This window comes from Stegastes partitus, unplaced genomic scaffold (assembly GCF_000690725.1).
Source record: "Stegastes partitus isolate 25-593 unplaced genomic scaffold, Stegastes_partitus-1.0.2 Scaffold96, whole genome shotgun sequence".
Lineage (NCBI taxonomy): Eukaryota > Metazoa > Chordata > Actinopteri > Pomacentridae > Stegastes > Stegastes partitus.
Genome location: NW_007577827.1, coordinates 550,235 through 571,415, shown reverse-complemented (window position 1 = coordinate 571,415; position 21,181 = coordinate 550,235). Strand labels below are relative to the sequence as shown.

Here is a 21,181-nt window from a genome sequence, read left to right as displayed (position 1 = left end):
TAACAAAAACGGTCACAGGCACAAAAATCTATAAACTCACTGTGATAAATTCAAAATAATTTAAACTCATCATTCTTGCGGTTTACCTTAAAGAGTGATGAGAAGACTTGAAAAGTGTAGACAGCACAAGATCCATCCGAGTCAGTCACAAGCTGGTTGATGTGACATCGCCACGCCTCCTCGGCATCATCACACACTATGGGTTGGAACGCTGCCAAGATGGCGGAGAAAAATGGAGAGGGGGGAGGAGGAAACCCAAGGTCTTCCAAATCATCTACATCATCACGTAAGCTGTCACAATGGAAATGAAAATAAAATGGGTGTAGAAAACAAAAAGTCTTGATCTCTTGCTCTATAATGCTTTATGTTATGTGCCAGTTAGAACTGGTTTAACAAGTATTTAAAAAAAAGAACATAAAATAGGAATAATAAGCTATGTGAAGAAAAATTGGGGCAATATATGCAGATATATGAAAAAACCAATAAAAACAATGGTCACAAAGTATCTAAGTAGCAGTGATGTAACATAATATACAGCATGCAAAGGTTGAGAAATACTGTTCATAATTATTTCCTCATAGAAAATAGTGTTTCCACTTTTTGATTAAGTTACTTACACAAGGTTTAAAGTCTATTTTGATTAAATATTATCAATATTTTTAACTGAAGTTTGCATATATGAGTTTTTCCAGCAAGAAAACTTAATGTCTCGGTAAAGTATTCATAGCACACTTTATTGTCAATGACAGCTTATAATAAACAAGCTAATTTGTTCCACTGCTGTATAAACATACATGATGGCTGTGTGCTGTTTAACTGAGCCTCATTGTCAATAAATCTGCTAGTTGATGATAAAATTCGGTGTAACAAGAAGGCATAGCTTGCTGTTCTTTTACTCCTGTCTGTCACATTCACCTGGGCAGACAGTTTGGGTCTAGAAAGTCCAGCGGAGGTTGGCAGTAGTCTGGGTTGAGGCCACGGTTCAGATTGGGCGGGTGGTCCTGTGGTTGTCCTGGCAACTCCAGAGTGAAGCTCTCACCACAGTCTGAGCCGTGAGGGAGCTCGTTGGCGCTCAGTGAGAGTTCGTCGTCCTGGGCCTGAGTGTCCTCATCCTCACCACACACCCTCCCCTGAGCAAACAAAGGCATTACAATTTCCCAAAGATAACACATGTATCTATATAAATACACAACTACATCTGCACACTAATGTGTCTTATTTCTCACATGTAGGCCACTGTGATCATCACGGAGCACTCCCTGGCCCGGGGTGGTGGCATTGAGGGACTGGGGGTCGGCAGATGTGTCATAAGAAGTCGATAGCGAATCTGTGTGATTGGTTTCCTCAGATGGAGAAGGGTTAGTCTGGAAAAGAAAGGCGAATCACGAATATCTATACTGGTAAACTGGGTCATTGAGGTAACAAAGAAAGAAGGTTTTCAGGCTTCAGTGTGGATGTTAATGTTGTATTGATTAAACAGTTAGGGCAACGCACAAGCTGAGAATGAGAGAGGCTCTGGCTAGTTGAAGACTCCTCTTCTTCGGAGGACTCGTCTGAATCGTGGGGGTCCTCGTGACCCAAACTGGGGGTGCTGCCCGAGTGCTGGCTCTCCTCCAGTAGGTCGCCCAGCTCCGTGCTGTCCAGAGATCGCCGACGCACACCCCAATTAAAGTTATCGACGGTCTCGCCCTAGATAAAACACACACATACACATTGGAAGACGGGGCAGAGGCAACGGTAGCGGTGCATTTCACTGCTGTGAGAAGAAGATTTTCATGTTCAGCTTCCAAAACAATTAATATTTGCTGTAGTTACAAGCACAAGATGCAAAATGAACTGTTATTCATGGCATGAAAATATGCTGGATAGGCCGTTTGCATTCAATATGATCATTTTTACCCCTTTACAATACCATTCATCCCTATTATGACAAATAGCAACATTGTCAGAAATGTAGTTCTGCAACCAAGCTGTGAGAGCACAATGAAGCACAATCATTATGTTGTTTCTGTTTCAGTGGGAAACAAAGGAGCCAGCAACACCACAGCGCTGATAAAAGCTCATGTTAAGTGCTCAGTGTGAGAGACCTTACCTGGAGCTCCTAGGCAGCGAGGGGGAGAGAGAAAGACACAGAGTTAGAGAGAGAGAGAGACGAGGAGGGACAAAGAAATACATTTCATTGATGCTAAAGAAAGACAGGCAGATAAGAGGAAACAAACAATACAAGTAAAAGGGAAGAAAACAGACAGATACATCACAGAATACATCGTAAATCAAATGACCATGGAGAAAAAACTACATTTATGAATCTCACCTCTCCGTCCTCCAGCTCCACGTCCAGGAAGTCAAAGTCTCGGAAAACCCTGAACTGCTGCTCACTGGCAGTGTCATCCAGTGTGTCCTCTCTGGTACCACCCTCCTCGGATGACACGCCACTCTCCCGCACCTCCATCATGTCCAAGTCGCCACAGGATGAGAAGATCACCTGACGAGAAGGAACACAAAAATGTATTCTTGCTTATCAGAGACAACTAGTGAACTTATTATTACCCATAATAATTTCAAAAGATTAATTTACAAAGAGCAAAGAGAAAGCAATTTGCCTTAAACAAAAGTAACTTCTGCTGTTTGCAGATTTTTGTTGACTGTAAACAGACAGTGCAGGTTGGTACAATCTTGTAAACAACAAAAGGGCTCAGCTTACCGATGGGTTCTTGGTGAGTCCAACTTCTTGTCCACACAGAGACAAGACGTTTACCAGCTTCTCTCTGGTTCTTTTCTGTATGTAGGAGAGAGATTGTAAAAAATAAAATTTTAATCAAAGAGGGAATCAATATAAACCCTATTATATTTGAAATAAACAAAAAAGGGCTTCATATGTTGCTGAATATAGTAGAGGCAGCTCTGATATTGGTAGCTGTCATCAAATTATTAGCGTTACTAACATTAAAACACAATGCTAAAGGAAAATGCATTAAGAAACGCACATAAACTGAAAGACATGGGGAAATTAAGGTCTAGCATTACCTGAGAGGATTGGGGTCGCCTCCAGCTGACAGGAACCAGGATGGTGTTGGAATTGGACCCAGAAGAGGTGGAGGAAGTACTGCGGGTTACAGCCATGGCTCTAGCCTTCCCCTCTCTAACCCCTGAACCCTGGAGCTCATCAAACCGACGTCCAATAACTGGTGTCTATGAGGAAAACAGAAAGGGAGGCCCACATTAATGCTATTTTGTGATTTGAATATCATAAACATTTGTAACATCTTCCTTCTTTCTGAAAATGTTTTAAAAAGCTGTGTATGCCTGGTGGCCATTTTGAAGAGTTTTATTCCTCACCTCTGAGATGTCAAAGGTGAAGTCCAGTGTTTTCCCAGGCAGAGCCTTGGCTGAACCGTCCCACACTCTGCTGACTTCAAGGTTGGAAAGATCCCCCTGTGAGTGGCCGTACACCGGATGAACTAGGCTGGCGGAGCGTGACACAACCAGCTTCAAGATGTTTAAAGCATCCTTCCAGTGTATTGTCTGCAGAATCACATACCAAAAGCATTTTTAAAAAAAAGACAGTCGAAGAGAGACAGCAGTGCATAACTATCACACAATAACACACCGATCAGTAAACACAAAGTACTTTGGGAAACTTACCTGGACAAACTTCTCAATGGTCTTCATGACATCAGCATTGAACTGTTTGACTTGTACAGCAGTCAGATCCATGTGGCTGAGCAGACAGTAGATGATCTGGAGCAGAGACTGCTGCATACTGGGGAGACCCTTATCCAGCAGCTGGAAGTTGGAGAGGGACATTCATTAAGTGACAAAGCATGCAACTACAAAATCCATATTGCTTAGGGTCAATGTCAATGTCAATGGCTGTGCAACTAAGGTAAAAACAACAAAATATCAAAATGAACCCATTCTGCACCAAGCTGGAAAAATCAACCACTTGCTAAGTGTTTTTTTTTTTTGGCGTAAAACAGTCAACGTTCACAGAAACTATCTGCTAAACCTTCCATCTTAAAGTGTAATAAGTTGAGCATTGTATTTTTACAGTACATCCTTGTACCCTCATTGGGAAAAAGTAACCATGTAAATCCAGAAATAAGTTATGCAATACATATTTATCAGCACTTACTTCAGCCATGTAGGTGACCATGTTGAGTGTAATGTCAGAGAAAGCCTCATGGAGGTATCTGCAAACCACACTGACCCAGGAGAAAGGGTCCCGAGTGTAGGAACGTGTCTTATAGAGAGTCATTACATGAGCCAAATGGGACAACTTTGTGTTTTTCTCCTCCAAACACACCTGAGAGAGAAAAACATGAAGAATCAGAAAGAAAGAGGCAGACACAGTATGAGAGACATAGTAGAGCTTTGCTTTTGCTTGTTTTTCTTCAGTGTTTTCAGATATAAGCTTGTGGTAAGTCACTTTGGTTTTCTGTTTTTCCTGAAATATTAAATGGTCTTGGTCTCCAATGTCTTGCCTAACCAACCTAAAGAATAGCAAAAGGAAACTCAAGTAAACACTAAGCTACAGTGTTGAACTTTTGGTATGATAGTACCTGTGCAATCCTCTCAGCACTTTCCTTACAGAACTGAGTTGGGTGGCCAAAGTGCTGCACCAGATGAGGCAGCAGACACAAGACATTCAGAGGAAAACCTGCAAAGGCAGAATAGACTGAACTTCAGTTCCATGTAATATAAATGAAAAGTATAGACTTTTGTCAATGGCTAACAAACATTCAAAGATACTAAAATGATCCTCAATTGAAATTGCGGACATCCCCAGTACCTACCAATAGATTGTGAGCTGTCTACGACGGGCACTCGGGAGACAGGCGTGAGCTGGCAAAAGAGCTGTAAAGTGAGGTCAGACGTGGACTGGGAGGTAAAACCCTTCAACAAAAGCTGCTGAATCCCAGAGAATCCACTCCATCTCAGCTGAGCCTGCAGCTTCTCCAGGCGCTCACGGTTTTCTGCTCTGTCTAAGGGCACCTGGGAAATAAGAGTTTTTCAGCTTAACTGAAGCTCAAAGTTGGTTTCTTAGTGTTCGCCTCCTAAAATTCACTATAAGTACATTTTTACATTTCCATTTTCTTTGAAAAGGGGAAAGACATTTATTAGCATTCGCATTAATCAAATGCCTGTTGAATTGCTCGAACTGTGGCAGGTGATAGCTCATCTAGTCATTCCTTTGTATTTATATGTTAGGAAGCTTGCTTTGATTCTAAAATAGCAACAGCATGAAACTCTTGAGATAACTGGGTTGCTCAATGTCTAGTTCAGGTTGGTAATAAGGAAAAACATAGAAAAATGTTTACATTCTTCCTCTTCTAGTTCTATCTCTGTCATAACTTTTGTTTCTTTAGTTATGTAACATAACTTTCCCATGAGGATCAGTGAGTTTCATCATATCTACCTTTGAAAGCAGCTTGTGAACGAGGCGAAGTGACATCTGATATTCAAACTCAAAGTCTGACTCCATGAGGGACACCGCCACCCAGAAGACTGTGGCCAGTATCGATGAAGGATGAGAAACATGCGCAGGATCCGACAGGACACTGGGATCAATGCGATTGGTCGACGATGTGCAGGACCCAGGGGTTCTTCCCGATCGGGAGAGACCATGACTGTTGCAGGCCTATAGATTGAAAATGCATGCTAAATTAATGAGATGCACTACACTTGCCAAATCTCCTTGAGCAGTAGCGCATCAAAGTCAACAAGAATCTTAATTTCTTGCCTGTATGCGATCCAGAGTTGCACTGCGAGGAGGATCACTCGACTGGTTGCCACATTCACCAAACTTCTTGGGGACAGAGTAGGAGCGCTGGTGGCGTTGTGATGACAGACCAGCAAATCCTGGGCCAGGGAAGTTCAGCTGACCTGTGCTCTTTCTGTTCATCAGTTTGTCACTAGTCACAAAATCTGGTGAGGATGTTCTATGAATCAAACATACATGAATATGGTTAAACATGTTGGATTACCTGTCCCTGTATCAAATTATTTTGAAAATAACATGAATGTTATAAAGTGTGGCTTCACCTCACATTCATATGAATAACAAGATTAGGCATAATATATATCATTTCTGATTAGAGAGAAACAAAGATGGGAAGAATTTTTTCATTATGATGCCTTATTGGAAATAAGTATATAGATACTTTTCTTTACAACTATTCTTGCTCATAGATAGAAAATGCATTAAAGTGCTGAGGCCTACCTTGTAAGAGCTGCCATCAGGTCACTGTTTTTCAGACACTCGGCTAGATTCACCACCACTGATTCCAGCGTTAATAGCACTTCCATCACATATCCCTGAAACATAGATGTGTTCATAAATTATACAGGCACAAGCATCAGCATCAATGTGCACTGTCCTGCTAGTTAAAGTTAAAAGAGATTTAAAGTGCTGGTTTGTGTCTCGACTATACTGTACGTGCTCACCTGCACTTCGTCTCCATGTTCTCCCACCACCTCAACGAGCCGTGAGACCAGGTCAGAGACAGCGTGGTTGTTGATTGGTTGTTTGAGGGCTCTGAAGATCTGGAAAGAGCGTCCAGCATAGTGACGCGAGGAGCTGCACAGAGCTGTCTGTAAGGCCACATCGCTCAGCTGTTGTTCCAGATGGAAGTCTGTACATAGAGATATACATAGAAACACACATGCATGTATTTCATTGTTTCAAATTTGGAAATAAGGGTTACAGCTTTTAATGAACAGACATATAAAGACTAATAAGTGAGCTCTGACATGTCTGTTGTTCAGTGAATGACACTTGACATTAACATGAGTAGTTTCTCACCTGACTTGGACTCTTTGAAGACAGAGACGACATGACGTAGGAAGTTGGAGAGCTGCTCGGTGCTCTTGGAGTTGGGGTTCTTTGGTGTGATGTCCTCATGCACCCACAGTGGCCCAAATGCTCTGAGCAACAACAACACAGTACTCCAGGCACTGTATACCCGCCACCAGTAGCACCACATACATGTTACACAAGCACTTAATATACACACAGCGCTCACGCAAATTTTCACCCACACACACTTTACACACACACTTTGTCAAACATCTGAATGCCACAATGCAACAGTGGCACTTCAACAACAACACAAAAGATCAGTGGCGTTGTGTTTACCTGGTCGAGAGGAACTCAATGAGTTTGTTTGTCTTCTCATCTGTCTCGTTGGGCGTATCTTCAAGGTCCTCCAGGTCGTCAGGTGTTACCAGGGGCAAGTTTCCAACACTGCCTGCAGTGCTACCACCACCCAGACTGGCAGAGGATGAGTTAGAGGTGGAGCTGAGTCCGGAGTCCACCACGGGAGACGCCTGCCACTCTCGTAGAAAATCAGGTGCATCTAAGGGAACATGATGTGAATTCAAGGGTGTACAATTATTCTGATATAATGTACTGCAATGTTTCAGCATCTGTTTTGTTGATTCATCCAGGTGAAAAGTCCAGGTTCAACAGTCATTTAAGGTCATTATCCTCTTGTAAATGCTTGGATGAGTGCTAAGTATTTCCTACTTACGGGACTGCTGGTACTCCGTGTGGTAGCTGGACTTAATGGTAAGGGTCTTGTTGTCACTGATCTCTCTTGTCAGCATCAGAACTGAGGCTATTACCTGTTAAAAGCAATAGAAGGGGAAGAAACCCTGTCATGGGAATACCCTGAACAACAATGTTAAGGCTAAACTGGCATAACAACAATAAGTGTTAGGATGCCACTCTGACCTGGAAGTTGTTGTTGCAGGACAGAGCAATGAGGAGGTGGAGAAGGAGACGCTTGCTGTGTTCGTAGACCTCCGGTCTGTAGTGGTCCAGACCTGGCAAATTAAATACACGTCCCATAAGACAACAACAACCAGATTAAGATTCTGTACACAAAGCAGAGCACAAACTACACCATGACATAGAAAAAAACAGTCCCTAATTAAATGCTTGGTCTTTTTTTCTGGTTTTGAGGTCAACCCTTACCTGTTTTCAAGCTTTTTTTTTTTTTCCTTTTTTGACAGGGACAGTGGAGAGACAGGAAATACAGTGACATGCAGGATTCAAACCAGGGACTTATTGTCTCAGGGGATTAGCTCCTGCATGGAATGCGATCTAACTACTCGGCTGTTGGGTCACCCAAATGCAGACACTGATCTGCATATCTGTCTTGCTGTAAATACTAAATAATATTAGGAAAGATGAAATACATTAAAAGAATTGAAGTATGATCTGATACTGTTGCTGTGTCCATAAAAACAAGTGTGCAGTTTTTTAAATGCCCACTTGTACAAGGGCTTCTTGTTGCTGTGACAACTCCCAATCGTAGGTCGAGTATAGCTTAATGGTTAATCGATTTCAAATAAAAACTGTGATTTGAACTCCACTTAGCACATTGTAAAGGCTGCAATTTAGGATAGATGTTATGCAGGGCATCTGACCCAGCCTTTAAAATGTCGTATCAATGGTTGTACAGAGTCACGCCGTCCTCCTTGTGCTAACGTCACACTTCTGATGGTATCTTATGTCGTTATGTGCCATCACATGTTTTAAACCTATTATGCAATAATTATTGAACTGAAGTTTGAATTTAAAACATTGCGAATCTAATTGCTACTATCTGTCCCAAAATTCCCACTTAGGTATCACTCCTTAAATTGTTCAGCCCTTGTAACTATCTACTGTTTTTTATGTTCCATTTGTAGATAACCAAAAATAAAACACTTCTATCAATACACTGCCGGTTAAAAAAAAAACACACACACACACAAAACAATACAGCATGGATTCCTGAACAACCTCATGTGCACAAATAACAAAGATTGGATGATAACAATTATCCTGAACGTAAGTGTTAGTATGCAAAGTATGCAGAGTACGTACAAACACATTTCCACACAGTTGACAGGGCGGGTATGTGTGTGCATGTTTGGGAATGTTTTCATGGTAACACAAGAGAGCGTTAGTGCTGAAATGCATGTCTGTGAAGGATGGAGATAAAACATACTGTCACGCTAAGAGTTTGCTGGATGCCACACAAAATGCCTACACACCTTAAAGTTATTATTGTGTATGTTCTGGTGTGTAGGTGACCTGTTTTGGAGGGCCATGAATGATTTTATTTATTTTTTCTATCTTATCACCTTAGTTCAACCTCAAGCGCTCATCACTGAGAGATAAGAGAGAAACAGAGGAGTTTGTGTGGTTGGCCATCCAGCTAGTCCAGATTTTTTCCCAAAGTATTACTTCACTCCCCAAAATACAGCTGGCCAGTCTTTCTATGCATGGCATTCAGGGCATGTTCTCGCTTCACTGTCAGGCAAAGGCTCTACCTAGAGTTGAGGTATGCGAATGTGTGCTTGTGTGTTGCTTACCCAAGAAGAGGGCATGCAGTAGCAGAGGCAGGTGTAAAGCCCAGTCTTCTCTCACGCTGTGATCCACCACCATTTCAGTCATAAAAATGACTGCAATGTTACACCTGAGGAGCAATACATACACAAGTCTCACAAGAGCACAATAAAATCAACACTATTTGCTCTTTCCACGGGCTGTGTGGTGGTGTGCTGAGTGGCACAACATTCTTTAAGGCTTGGATTGAAGCCATTGTCAAAACAACTAGCCTGCATGTAGTGTTCTGGAAATATGACTTTTTGTTTCTAGTTCTGGTCTTTAATATTACGTTATAAAGGAAAAACAGGAGAGACTTCACTTCTTAAATGGAATCAATAAAGAAGAATAGTTCATGAGAAGGTTTTACCTCTTTAGCTGACAAAGAACAAATTGTATTTGCATGTAAAGGAATGTGGTTGAGAAAGCGGTCTTGTCTTTTTGCTGGAATTGAGGTTTCTTTTTGTAGAGTGACAAAACTCCAAAAACAGATTGTATTTGCCTGGATAGAAATCTCCATTTATAAATCAGCCCTGTTCTCCCATCATGTGTGATACTTTATATACACGTCATGAATCCACGACAGACATGTATCATCTGTAATGTAATGATTTTTAAGGTGTTGAAAGAGACATAGAGGACAAAGGGGTAAATTCTTTCTAATATTCATTCTCCACATAGCAGAGGCAGAGGGAGCTGGCTCGGTTTCATTCTGTTCTAGAGTTTATCACACAATCTGTGAGTAGGTGAGACAAGCCTGTGCGAAAGTCTGCCTTCCTTTCCGATCCTAATAACCCGACTCTGCTGATAGTAACATCACTGTTCCAGCTTACAGTCTGTGGGAAATTTTTGTGGTCGTTTCAGAGGAGAATGTTTGTGTGTAGTGTGAGCTTGTTTTTGTATACCTATGCAGTGGCCCTCGAGGCGTGATGGTTTCTGGAAGGTAGTCAACCAGAGGGGCCCAGCAGCCTCCGTTTATGGGCATCGGTAACGGTTGGGGACGGTTGGTCTCCAGGACACTCAGTAGCCATCCCGCATATGGCGGCAGTGGGTCATCTACAAAAAAAAAAACAACCAGACCAATCCCAAGGTTAAGTCAGTAAATTAGAGCTGAAACATGGATCTGCTCATTCAAAACAAGTGGAGTTACAGTAAGCTGCACTCCAGATATTTCAGTTTGTTGTTTGTAGCTGCCTGTTTAAACTATTCACTGATACAGTATACAAACACAATATTGCATTTTATTGTCTTGATTTGCCAAATAAAAGTGTCTTTATACTCGGCTGGTTACAGCTCTGGAAGACAACAGTAGCACAGTCATACATGTAAACATCCCAACACAGGCGCTTGCCAAAAAGGTCAACAGTAGTAGCCTTGGCTCAGGTCCAAACCAAATGTTTGAAATACACAACAAAAAAATAAAATGCAGGGAATGCGACAAAAAACATTTCAGCATGGCCACACTGCATAGCACAAGACCTTTCTGTCAGTTTGAAGGAGATTAGTGACAATTAGCGTTAAAGTCTTAAGTTCAAGTGGAGAACATGTTGGACTTAGAGGAAAAATCTATGTCCTCGAGGTTGTTCTAACAGTCATCTGTAAAAAGCCCTGAGCTGTCTGTGTGTTTGAGTACACATTGTACAAGTCCAGCAAGTCTGCACATTCATTCTCATGAGAAACAAGACAACTTACTCTTTTCATCCTCGTAGGAGCCTCCGGAGCTGTTGCTGTAGCGAGACTCCAGTCTGTTGTGCGCCCTGGCCCTTCTGTGAAAAATGTGTGACATTTCAAGTGAAATTCAGAGTTTCCAGATTTTTCACAGTGTACAGTCTTAGTCTGTGACTGAAATGTTTGAAAAGTCTTACGGTAATATTGCTGCGTAACTGATCTGATGCTGACATGACTTAGTTTATCTACTTTCAGAAGTCTCTTGAGCGACACAAGCAACTATTTTATTGCCAGAGCCAATACAAGTACATAAAAAAAACGTATGAATACTAACCGCTCTTCATTCTCTCGGACCAGCTTGTTATCGTCTGAGTCTGCCAGGTTGTCCTGACCAGCCACCACAGTGTTACTGCTGGAGGTGGTGCCTACACATGAGACATTTCAAACATAGTTTTCATTTTCAATACAGTATAGCCAAGCATCTGTCACATAAATACCTCGAGCTAAAATTCGGTGTCATTTCACATCACCGATCATGACAGGAACACGTCCTCTTACCTGTCTGGGAAGTGGAGGCTTTGTTGCTGGCAGCGAAGCGATAGAAGGGAGGGTTGTCACAGTGCAGAACCACAGGGTTGACTGGGTCGGTCTGCTGCAGCTCAAACAGGAGCTCCTCCATTGTCTGGATGGTGTTGTTGCGACACAAGTAGATTACCACCTTCTTGATCTGAAAGAGATAAGCATTAATTAGAGATCCTGTATAATTTGCATTATCACTGCATATTTATGAATGTTGAAACAAGCCTCCCTTTGTTGATGCACATCATTGCCACAAATCCAATAGACTGATATCTTTCTGGTGATCATGACATTTCATTTTAATGGTTTTTTTTTTTTTTTTTAGCAATAAATCACTTTGACTTGACCTCAAGTGTGTCCGTGTGTACAGACTACACTTACGTAAGGCAGCAGTGTGGTATCACTGCTGACTCCACACAGGCTGATAAGGAACTGCAGGGTGATCCTCAAGTTGTTGCTCCACCTCTCGTTGGACACCAAAGCATTCCAGGCATTCTCGATCTCTGGTCCAGGAACCTCGTCTCCATACTGATAATGTGCAGAAAATGTTCAGTTAGAAGGCAGGACATGTCTTTGTGAAAGCAAAAAAAATGTCTCAAATAAGAACATGCGCAGCTTCCTACCTTAGCAGTCATGAACATGAGGTTGTTGAGCACCAGCGAAGTCGCCTGCAAGGAGCCCCAGCCGTTGCCCCTCAAACTGGGGGACAGACCGATGCCTTGCCCCTGACCACGAGGCTCCTCCTCTGGTGTGCAGGGGCTTGAGGCAGGGGGCAGGAGACCCGTGTCAACTAGCTCAATGTTGCTAAGCCAAGGTAGCAGGTAGGATAGCATGATCTGTCTGCCATTGGGGTGGGTGGTTGGGAAACGCTGGCTCACCTCTGGAGGGGCCAAAAAAAAATGTCAGCGTAATTAATATCATCAGTGTCCAGAGGAAGCTGAGCATTCTTCTAAGGTGTTCAATAACAAGAGAGAGACACTGTGGGCACATTTCACAACTGTCTCCAAGAGAAGAATGGCCTCTTAGGAAGTTTAAATGTGAGAAGTCGAACAGACTGGGCTGTTTTGGAGAGCACCCTGCCTGCTTCAGCATTTAATAGGGACACTAGATACACAAGTATTCAGCACATCTGACTTCAGTGTCACAAAAACAGCATTTCGGGTGCCTTTGCTTCCTTCATTTGATATCCAGTTTTTGGTGTTGAAACCTTACATTCTTGGGAGAAATTAAAGTGGGAGTGAGAGCTTTTATTTACACCTGGGTCAGCAATTAAAATGTGCCATTTTTCACAAAATAAATACAACAGGATTTGCAATCAAGTAGTCTTGTCTTGTTTATGGCTCTATTTTTGCATTTATTGTACTTTGTGACACACAAGTGTGCATAAACACGTGTACACATTGAAGATGAGGAGCTTACCTGAGAAAAGAGGCAGAGTGAGCTCTGGGTACATGCTGGCAAGCTGGATGGATAGCTGAGACAAGTTGACGCTGTACAGGGGAGGCAGGGGGCCGTGTGTTCCATACAAAATGTTACCAGGCTTTTGCTCCACCATTCGCTTAGAGTATGCACACAGCTTTGACTCCAGCACCTGCACACACATTTTTAAAAAATCTTTTAGAGTCAAAACACTTTGTCAGATTTTGGCTTTAAGCTTCTTCTTTTTTTCCTTCTTCTTTGTCTGCAATTGATAAATATTTAATACTGGAACTATGCCTTTGTCTTCTGTGCGCTGTGTGAGTGTATATACCTGCATCAGCTGCATCGAGATCTCATATATTTCCCTGCTGGTGTCTGAGGCCTTGAATAGCACCAGATTGAGCAGAGTCACCAGGTCACATGGGTAGTTCCTGGCACAATAAGGAGAAACTGTGATCAGTTGTTGGTTATGATGAAAGCTAACCCACTGAACCTGAACGGATAAGCGGGTAATTTGGCAACAGCAGAGTAAAGTGAATGTGCATATGTACATTGCATGATTTCACAGGTTAAATTGTAGCTATTAGAATAACCCATGAGAGCAATCTTTATTTACCAATTTTATTGTTTTGTACAAAAACATTTCACACGTTGAAAAAATCTTGGTAGATATAAAACTCTATTAATAATAAAGTGCATTATTAACTTTCAAATACATTATTAATATTTTATCGATCACCACAGGGAATTTTATAAACCTCTTTAGTAAGGAGGTTAAAAGCTATAAAATGCTTTCCTTGAAGTTTGTTGGTCTTTGCTGTCCTGACAGAGAAAATATCAGCAGGGAAGATTCTAGTCGATGCATGATGCCCTACCTGTTACCGCAGACTGTGGCGATAGCTTTGAAGCAGCCAGAAGCCAGCTGGTAAGACCCAGTGAAGCAGCGATCCACGGCCCAGTTGAACAGATTGATCTGGTCTGGGTTCAGTTCTAAAAGCAGGATGACCACCTCACATCCTAGACGGTGAACCTAAAGGCAAACATGTAGAGGCACCGGAATAAGGAAAGCTGAGGCTTTAATCATAATTTCTTGAAGAGTACTGAAACTTCAAAATACACTTTCACAAAAAATAATAAAAGCAATTGTTAAATGCAACAGAAGATCTCAGAGCTGTCCTACCCGCAGGTCGTGACAGGCCAAAATGTTGTCAAGCCATTTGTAGAGATAGCCGTCAGTAGAGAGACCCACGTTGTCAAAAACTGGACCGCAACACAGAACTGCTGACATGGCCTAGGAGACAAGAGCTGAGTTGAGTTTATGCTCAGGTTTCTGTAAAATATAATAAAGAATAAAAAGAGAGAATAACTCCTGCTGGGTGATAAGGATTGGGAAAATGGATATTGTGTACCTTGAGAGCACAGTACTGGTAGCGAGTGATCTGGTGGTTGCGGTCACTGTAACGATCGAGGGGAGTAAACATAACACTGAAAGGTCCAGCCCATTGGCTGAAGAGAATGAAGAGATGGTGCCTTAGAGACTGTTGAGGGAAGAGGAAGCGCCTGTGGTGGACTGTGCAGATGTGAGAGTGAGAGAAAGAGAGAGGCAGAGGGTGAAAATAGGAAACAGACTTCTATATGATCATTTCATATCACATTTTGAATCCATGAGCATTTTTACTAAGTGGAATGCAATTTAGTTTGTGGATGGAGAACACTGCTAAAGCCTATAACATCTACTACTGCTGATGGACCAGTGAATTCTAATATACTACAATACCATAAAAAAGTAGTAAAACCATTTACCAGGAACACACTGGATCAGGTTGGCCACCATCCCGCTGAAATGGGCTCTGATGTCTTTAAGCACATCCAGCTCCTTCTCATTCTCAGCCTCCAGAAGCATCCGGGTTAAGTCCACATACTCAAGAAACAAAGCACCCAGTGCCAGAGAATCACGCTCTAGAGCTCCATTGGTGCTACAGAGAGCAGGAAAAAGAAGGAAATATGACTTTGCAACTTCTTGCCTCCTTTTGATAACCAGAGCAAAGCAAATGAGGGAAGGGTGTAAATGTATATTAACAAGGAAAAGCTGGAATTAGTAACTAATTTGCATTTTAAAATTAACCCATGGGCATAGGGAAATACCAAAACAACAACAGCCAGAGGGCTCCCAGTGGATGATATGCTGTGCTACCTGTCACTGATAACTCCTGCATTGGCTAGCAGCTCAAAGATCCTCAGCAGCTGCAGCCTGAGAAGATCCCGTCTCTCTCTGCGCTTCTTGTTCTGAAAGCACACACAGGTTGTCAGTTTACTCTCAGTGTACACCAGATCTCCGAGCCCACAAACAATGTCAATTCTGCAGGAGAAATATAAACAATGTATGCTTATACTGTATGTATGTTGTTCTGGATACACTGGCCTAATTTGTTTTTCAAGAGAAAAAGCAACTTAAAGGTTCTATATACAAGATTTTGAACATCAATATAGCACTAAACAACTATTTGCTATGTAAAGATAAATGAGTAATGACATTCTGAGAGAATGAAATAACACTCCCTCTGTGTTGTAATATGAGCATCTCTGTTTTATGTTTTGGTCGTTGGTCCGGCTGGTCACACATGCCAGTATATCTGAGCTGTTCTCTGAAAATGTTGGCCGTCCTTCCGTTTCCAAACAGACTGAGAACATCTTTAATACACAGTCTATGACTGAGAGTGACCTCCGATATCGGCTCGTAAAACTGAGATGGCAGCATAGAAGCAGCGCAGCTCAGAGTATTCAGCAAGCGCTACCAAATAACAAAAGATTAATAAAGAATTAAATATTCCATTTGTTATTTACATAATTTATCTGCATTTTCAGCTCAAAAGTCTCTTCTGATTTTTCTGCTCTCCTTGGCTCCTTCTTCACTCTTCTGCAAACGATCACCTTTGTACTGTGTATGTCTTCCCTGCTGGGTGCCTTGGGCCCCGTTTACACATAGCAAAAAATATCTGAAACTCCACCTTTCCGTTTGCATGTAGACAGGAGGAGACAGAGTTTGACATTACAGTATGCGATAAAAGCGTCATCAGCGTCATATGTATGCGACCCACGTTTACAGTTTGGCTACTGTGATAGAAATGGATGCTGTTAAAGCAGTGCTTGTTTTTACATTTGTGCAAACCCTTGTTTTTACTCTAACACCACATGTAGGAGTAGCTCTACTTCTCTGTCGGTCCAAATCATAGACTGTATAAAAGATGGACGTATCTACTGTGATGTCACCCGTTGGTTTCTGCACTGAGAAAATGAAGCCAGGGTTTTGCTACTTCCTGGTTGACATCTTGGATTTTTGGAGCCAGTGATGCAAAAATCGTCGGAGGGGGGCGGAGCCAAAGGAGGATTGAGAGGCAGGCCCTCTCTGCCCGCCCACATTTACCGCCTTTTGCTCGCTTCGTCTGCATCGTCGCTGCCGACTGTCAATCAAGCCAGCCACGCCCCTTGCCCCGCAAAATTTTGACGATTTTTAAAAAATTCAGTATTGATTTATTTTCAGATTGGCCACCTGATCTCTGAATTAGACCATGAAAACTAATAAGAAAAAAATCCTGGGCTGTAGGAATGCAGTATTTCGTGATCTGTGATCACTTCTTTTCCAATTCAAGTCTATGGGAGCCAGGGCTTTTTGGAGCCAGCAGCTAGCGGACGTAGGTTTTTGACACTTCCGGGTTGGCTTCATTTTTCAGGGCCAGTTGCTACGTCCATCTTTTATACAGTCTATGGTCCAAACAAACGAACCTTGCGCCATTATCATTGACGTCACAGGAAGTAGTTTGTGCCATTTGTTGTTGTATTTTTTCCAGGATTCTGATTGGCTGGCATGGCTTTATGCTTCTCGTTACACTGCCCCTTATAGGTTTGGCATGCTCATAGTGGCTCTTCACGATGTGTATATGTGGGTTTGTGTAAACAAAGATTTCCTGAAAACGATCTGCTGTGAACAATATTAGTTTTAAAAACGTAGATCGGTTTTTGCAATTACCCGGCTATGTGTAAACGTGGCCTTGGACTCATAGTGAAACAACAAATGTACTTTACACTGCTAGGATAGGCTAATGATAATGACGTTTTATTTATTTTTTTGTTGGCTTTTGCGGAAACAAGCTTTCCGGTTGTAAATACAACGTAAAGGGAGAGAGAAGAAGCGGTCAATGTGCCTGTTTGTCTGGTCTGAGATGCCGGTGCACTTTAACTTTACATTACAACTTTGCATCCTTTAACTTTACATTAGCAGTACAAATAATCCATAGTCCATTTTCATCAATAATAAATTACTCAACTATGGAAAACATCTTTAAAGGCTACACACACTTTATGCAACATGAAAGACACAGTTCTATCCTCTCATGAACCCTGGATTAACCCGTGTGTTTCATTAAAATCACATTTTCACAAGATTCTAATAGGGATTGATGAAATTAAACAGATTCTGTTTCTAATTCTCTCTGATTCTGTGCTTCAGTGTGTTTCAGTGTATACGTGTTACCTCAGGCCTACGTTCCAGTGCTTCCTTCATCAGTGGATGGAGTTCTTCGACCAGTTCCCTGTAAACACACAGGGGAAAAAATCAGTCGATTACCTCATTGCTAAAGAGCTGAGAAGACTGATCTAGTGGTCTTATTTAAGGGAAGAGAATGGTTTGTAACAGATATCCAGCTTGTGCAACCCAAATGCTGCATGCCCTAAAACCACTAATCCGCCGACACAATAATGACAGACAAATTTGTCTGGGCGGACCATAATCTCTGTAATAACAATGAGCGCCTTTTCAGAAAACATTCTGGGTTTAAAAATAGATGATCTGCTTTAAAATGAAATACCTCCCGCTCACAATGGAACCTCTGTTGTGTAAAAAAATGTGATACATCACTGTGCGACTAAGAATTCCTCTTCTGCATCAGTGACACATTTTTTTCCCCTTTCTCTGAATGTCAGCAAAGCATGCAGCTCATTCAAGTTATGACAACAATGTACAGGCAGATGGGAATAAGTAATAGATGAAGGGATCATAAAAAAACTCTAAAGAGACCTGTCTTCTTACGTAAGAGAAAAGGTCAAATCAAGTACATCTTCTATTTCTACCGTAATCTAAATCTATCTAGTGTCATTCAGGCTTTTTGTGTTTATTCTCTGCCAAAGCAAAAGCTCACACCAGAGAACAACAGACAGCAAACATAGCAACAGCAAATAAATTAGTCTTAAACAATCAAACAAGCTTTGCATTAAATTAAACATTTCTTTTTGTTTTGAATTATTTGACGTCCTTGTCGATGAAAACACTATTTAGCACCTGATATGTAAGATGCAAGTTGTGGGTTTTTATTGTAGATGTGTATTTATTCATGTTTCTGATTCCAGTACCTGAAGACCAGAGCATTTGTGCATCCAAATCCTAGAACAAGAGACTCTGTGATCTCCAGACTCTCAGCTCTCATCAGTGGGACAAGCTGTTTTAGAAGCCAGGCCACAGAGGGAGTTCCTATCACCTGTTAAAAACAAAAAACAAAACATACGCACATGGATCAGGAAATGCTAATTTTATGCAAATTTACAAACATGTGTGAACGACAATACTTGACTTTTAGACTTTCGCTTTTCACTGGCTCCAGGATTTCCCCAGTAAATTTTAAAATATATAATTTTTCACTACTTATTTCCTTAACTAGGATTAGGAGGATTTTTCTTATCATCATTTGAATCCAATATTTTGAGGTGGAATAGTTAATTGAAAAGTCAATAAATTTGTCTATTAACATGAAGGGATTTTCCAAGCCTAAGTACCCTCTCCTTTTCAAGTACCAGCCATTCCAAATGTGACGATTTGCTGCTTTTCTCTGTTTTGCATAATTAGAAACTGAATATCTTTGGATTTTAGGTTGTGTAAAGACATTATCCTGGGTTCTGGGAAATTCAATCTAATCATTATTTTGTGTACACATAATTAATCACTTCAATAAGAAATAAAAAGAACAATATTGAAAATAAAAGTATTTTCCCTGAGGATCTGTATCATTCAAATGCTTTATAAGGACTGGAACTCAATAAAGAATATCTTTTTCTTGACTTCCCAAGACTATCAAGAACCCTGGTGTCTTTTTTAACGTGCAAACACACACCTTGTTGTCGTAGGTGACACTGCCGTCAGGTGTGGTGGCAGTGATCTCAGGTGTAGAAGCTCTTAGGTGGCCGGGAGACATGATGCTTGGTTTAGCCACGCCTAGACAGAGAATCAGGTAGTTTCGCCACAGAGAGATGTAGCTGTCACTGGAGCCTGCTGTGCTGGTCTTCTTAGCATTCACTGGACTACTGCCGAAAGACAGGTGGACAAGCAGAAGAGGGATTTGGTAAAATACTTCGATCTTTCAGACATATGCTCATTGGTATTGGATGTTATTTAAAATTAAGTTAAATGTCTAAAAACTACGATATAAATATTGTGTCTTTGTACTTGGGGTCAACCAGGGGCAGTAGCAGCTGTAGTCGCGTGAAAGCGTAGGGCCAGGCGTATCCCAGAGCGATGGGACAGTGTTTTGGCAGGTGCTCCTGCCGCAAGAAGATGTGAAGACAGAGCACCCATGGGTCCTTCAGACATTGGGCGAAGATCCAAACATGGCTGGGGCTCTTCACGTCGTATGAACTGCTCACAAGTCGAGCCGTCCACTCCACCAGCCACTGGAGGTCAACGTGGTGGCTGAGGGGCAATGTGGACTGAGGGAGGGGAGGAATTTAAGAATGACACACAGCAGCTGATTAAGTAATTTGAAAGACTGTGACACAAATAACTGATTTGATATAGTCATGGAACTGATCCCTTACTGAGTCAGAAACGGCCACGTGAACAAAGCTGTCCATTACAGCTGGGCTCAGCTGGTCCATGACCTCTATCATAGGTTTGTCATCGTCCTGTAGGGTGAGACATTTATAGCATCAGCTATCTTTATAGCAGCGTCACAAAATGAAAGAATCCACAGGCTGCATATGCTACATCTCTAATCCCAGCTACAGACAGATGGCTCTCCTCCCATCCTTTCTATTTCTTTTCTCCATCTTTAAAGACAATTTATTAACAGATGTCTAATTCATTTATCACTAAAACATATAGGTATCTATTTAACAAGTTATTTACAATCTGTACTGGTGAGAAAAGCTGTTGAGCTTCTTTCAAAACCGCTATGTTTGGAGGGTTCGGATGTGAGTTATCTGTACTGTACCTCAGCATGTCCCAGAGCTGTGAAGAGGCAACGTATTTCTCTTAACACACCGACTGCCAGCTTCCTTGTGCTGATTTGACACGAGCAGAGGAGCAGAAGAGCCAGGCCCTCAACTGCATGGAGCACTGAGCAATGAGGGCTTCGCTCTGGTAGTCTGGGGCTGGCCTGATGGACAGGTAGGACAAAGACAGAGAGGAGGATTTGTAAATAGTTTGACAAGCAATAAAACCTATAGTTATGCAACAACTGACATAATGAAACACTGATCTCTCAGGTATTTCTCCTAATGTACGAACAAATAAAAAGTTGGTACTGTGTTTTAAAAATATTATCTTAAATAAATACAACATCATGACTAGTGTTAGAGGGGACAATAGTTGGCTGACTGTCACTGAGTAACCTGTGCTGTACAAACCTCAACTCCACCCCGCGTCTTCCCCTGGAGCTGCAGAGCTAACCTCCACTGTGTGAGCAGCTGGAGAAGGAGCTTCACAGATGCATCCTGCAGACCCTGATGAGTGTCTTGGACCTGAAAAAGTTTGGCAAGGTACATTTAGAGAATGGCTGCCAATACCAATATGTTAGCATTTGCTGTTAATTCAGAAAGACGATGCTTTTGAATCACACCAGATGTGTTTTTCCTGTTCCTTCTGTAACACAGGAGTAGACAGTTTCATATGACCACTGCACTAGATGACCATTCCACCACTCAATTTTAGGAATATGTTACTCAAAATATATTTGTGCTGGTGAAGTATTTTTCAAATGTTGACTCTATATGCATTTACCATGACATTTACAACAATGGCATAATGATTAGCAGAATAAGTCAAGCCTAAACACATGTGGTTGTGTGTAGCTGCAGGTTTCTGTTCTGCCA

At 41.7% G+C, this 21,181-nt stretch overlaps 1 protein-coding gene across 2 annotated transcripts in view; it reads right to left on the bottom strand.

Annotated features, from left to right (window-relative positions):
- Window positions 1-21,181, bottom strand: part of fryb (furry homolog b (Drosophila)) — a 51,512-nt gene that overhangs the window by 5,265 nt on the left and 25,066 nt on the right. For both annotated transcript variants that reach the window (XM_008277348.1, XM_008277349.1), the window contains exons 19-60: window positions 20,717-20,830; window positions 20,302-20,466; window positions 19,907-19,993; window positions 19,539-19,798; window positions 19,207-19,396; window positions 18,452-18,576; window positions 17,577-17,634; window positions 15,240-15,331; window positions 14,849-15,021; window positions 14,455-14,615; window positions 14,226-14,336; window positions 13,921-14,075; window positions 13,377-13,476; window positions 13,046-13,217; window positions 12,250-12,506; window positions 12,008-12,154; window positions 11,606-11,774; window positions 11,382-11,472; window positions 11,072-11,145; window positions 10,285-10,435; window positions 9,367-9,470; window positions 7,736-7,827; window positions 7,533-7,626; window positions 7,139-7,358; window positions 6,806-6,927; window positions 6,448-6,635; window positions 6,224-6,318; window positions 5,744-5,942; window positions 5,420-5,641; window positions 4,797-4,995; window positions 4,563-4,660; window positions 4,136-4,306; window positions 3,646-3,786; window positions 3,340-3,525; window positions 3,028-3,192; window positions 2,705-2,779; window positions 2,315-2,485; window positions 2,093-2,101; window positions 1,495-1,689; window positions 1,227-1,364; window positions 916-1,130; window positions 87-291 (exon numbers count right to left, since the gene is read on the bottom strand). In XM_008277348.1, coding sequence (XP_008275570.1) covers window positions 87-291; window positions 916-1,130; window positions 1,227-1,364; window positions 1,495-1,689; window positions 2,093-2,101; window positions 2,315-2,485; window positions 2,705-2,779; window positions 3,028-3,192; window positions 3,340-3,525; window positions 3,646-3,786; window positions 4,136-4,306; window positions 4,563-4,660; window positions 4,797-4,995; window positions 5,420-5,641; window positions 5,744-5,942; window positions 6,224-6,318; window positions 6,448-6,635; window positions 6,806-6,927; window positions 7,139-7,358; window positions 7,533-7,626; window positions 7,736-7,827; window positions 9,367-9,470; window positions 10,285-10,435; window positions 11,072-11,145; window positions 11,382-11,472; window positions 11,606-11,774; window positions 12,008-12,154; window positions 12,250-12,506; window positions 13,046-13,217; window positions 13,377-13,476; window positions 13,921-14,075; window positions 14,226-14,336; window positions 14,455-14,615; window positions 14,849-15,021; window positions 15,240-15,331; window positions 17,577-17,634; window positions 18,452-18,576; window positions 19,207-19,396; window positions 19,539-19,798; window positions 19,907-19,993; window positions 20,302-20,466; window positions 20,717-20,830 — 6,156 coding nt within the window. The remainder of the gene's footprint in view (window positions 1-86; window positions 292-915; window positions 1,131-1,226; window positions 1,365-1,494; window positions 1,690-2,092; window positions 2,102-2,314; window positions 2,486-2,704; window positions 2,780-3,027; window positions 3,193-3,339; window positions 3,526-3,645; window positions 3,787-4,135; window positions 4,307-4,562; window positions 4,661-4,796; window positions 4,996-5,419; window positions 5,642-5,743; window positions 5,943-6,223; window positions 6,319-6,447; window positions 6,636-6,805; window positions 6,928-7,138; window positions 7,359-7,532; window positions 7,627-7,735; window positions 7,828-9,366; window positions 9,471-10,284; window positions 10,436-11,071; window positions 11,146-11,381; window positions 11,473-11,605; window positions 11,775-12,007; window positions 12,155-12,249; window positions 12,507-13,045; window positions 13,218-13,376; window positions 13,477-13,920; window positions 14,076-14,225; window positions 14,337-14,454; window positions 14,616-14,848; window positions 15,022-15,239; window positions 15,332-17,576; window positions 17,635-18,451; window positions 18,577-19,206; window positions 19,397-19,538; window positions 19,799-19,906; window positions 19,994-20,301; window positions 20,467-20,716; window positions 20,831-21,181) is intronic.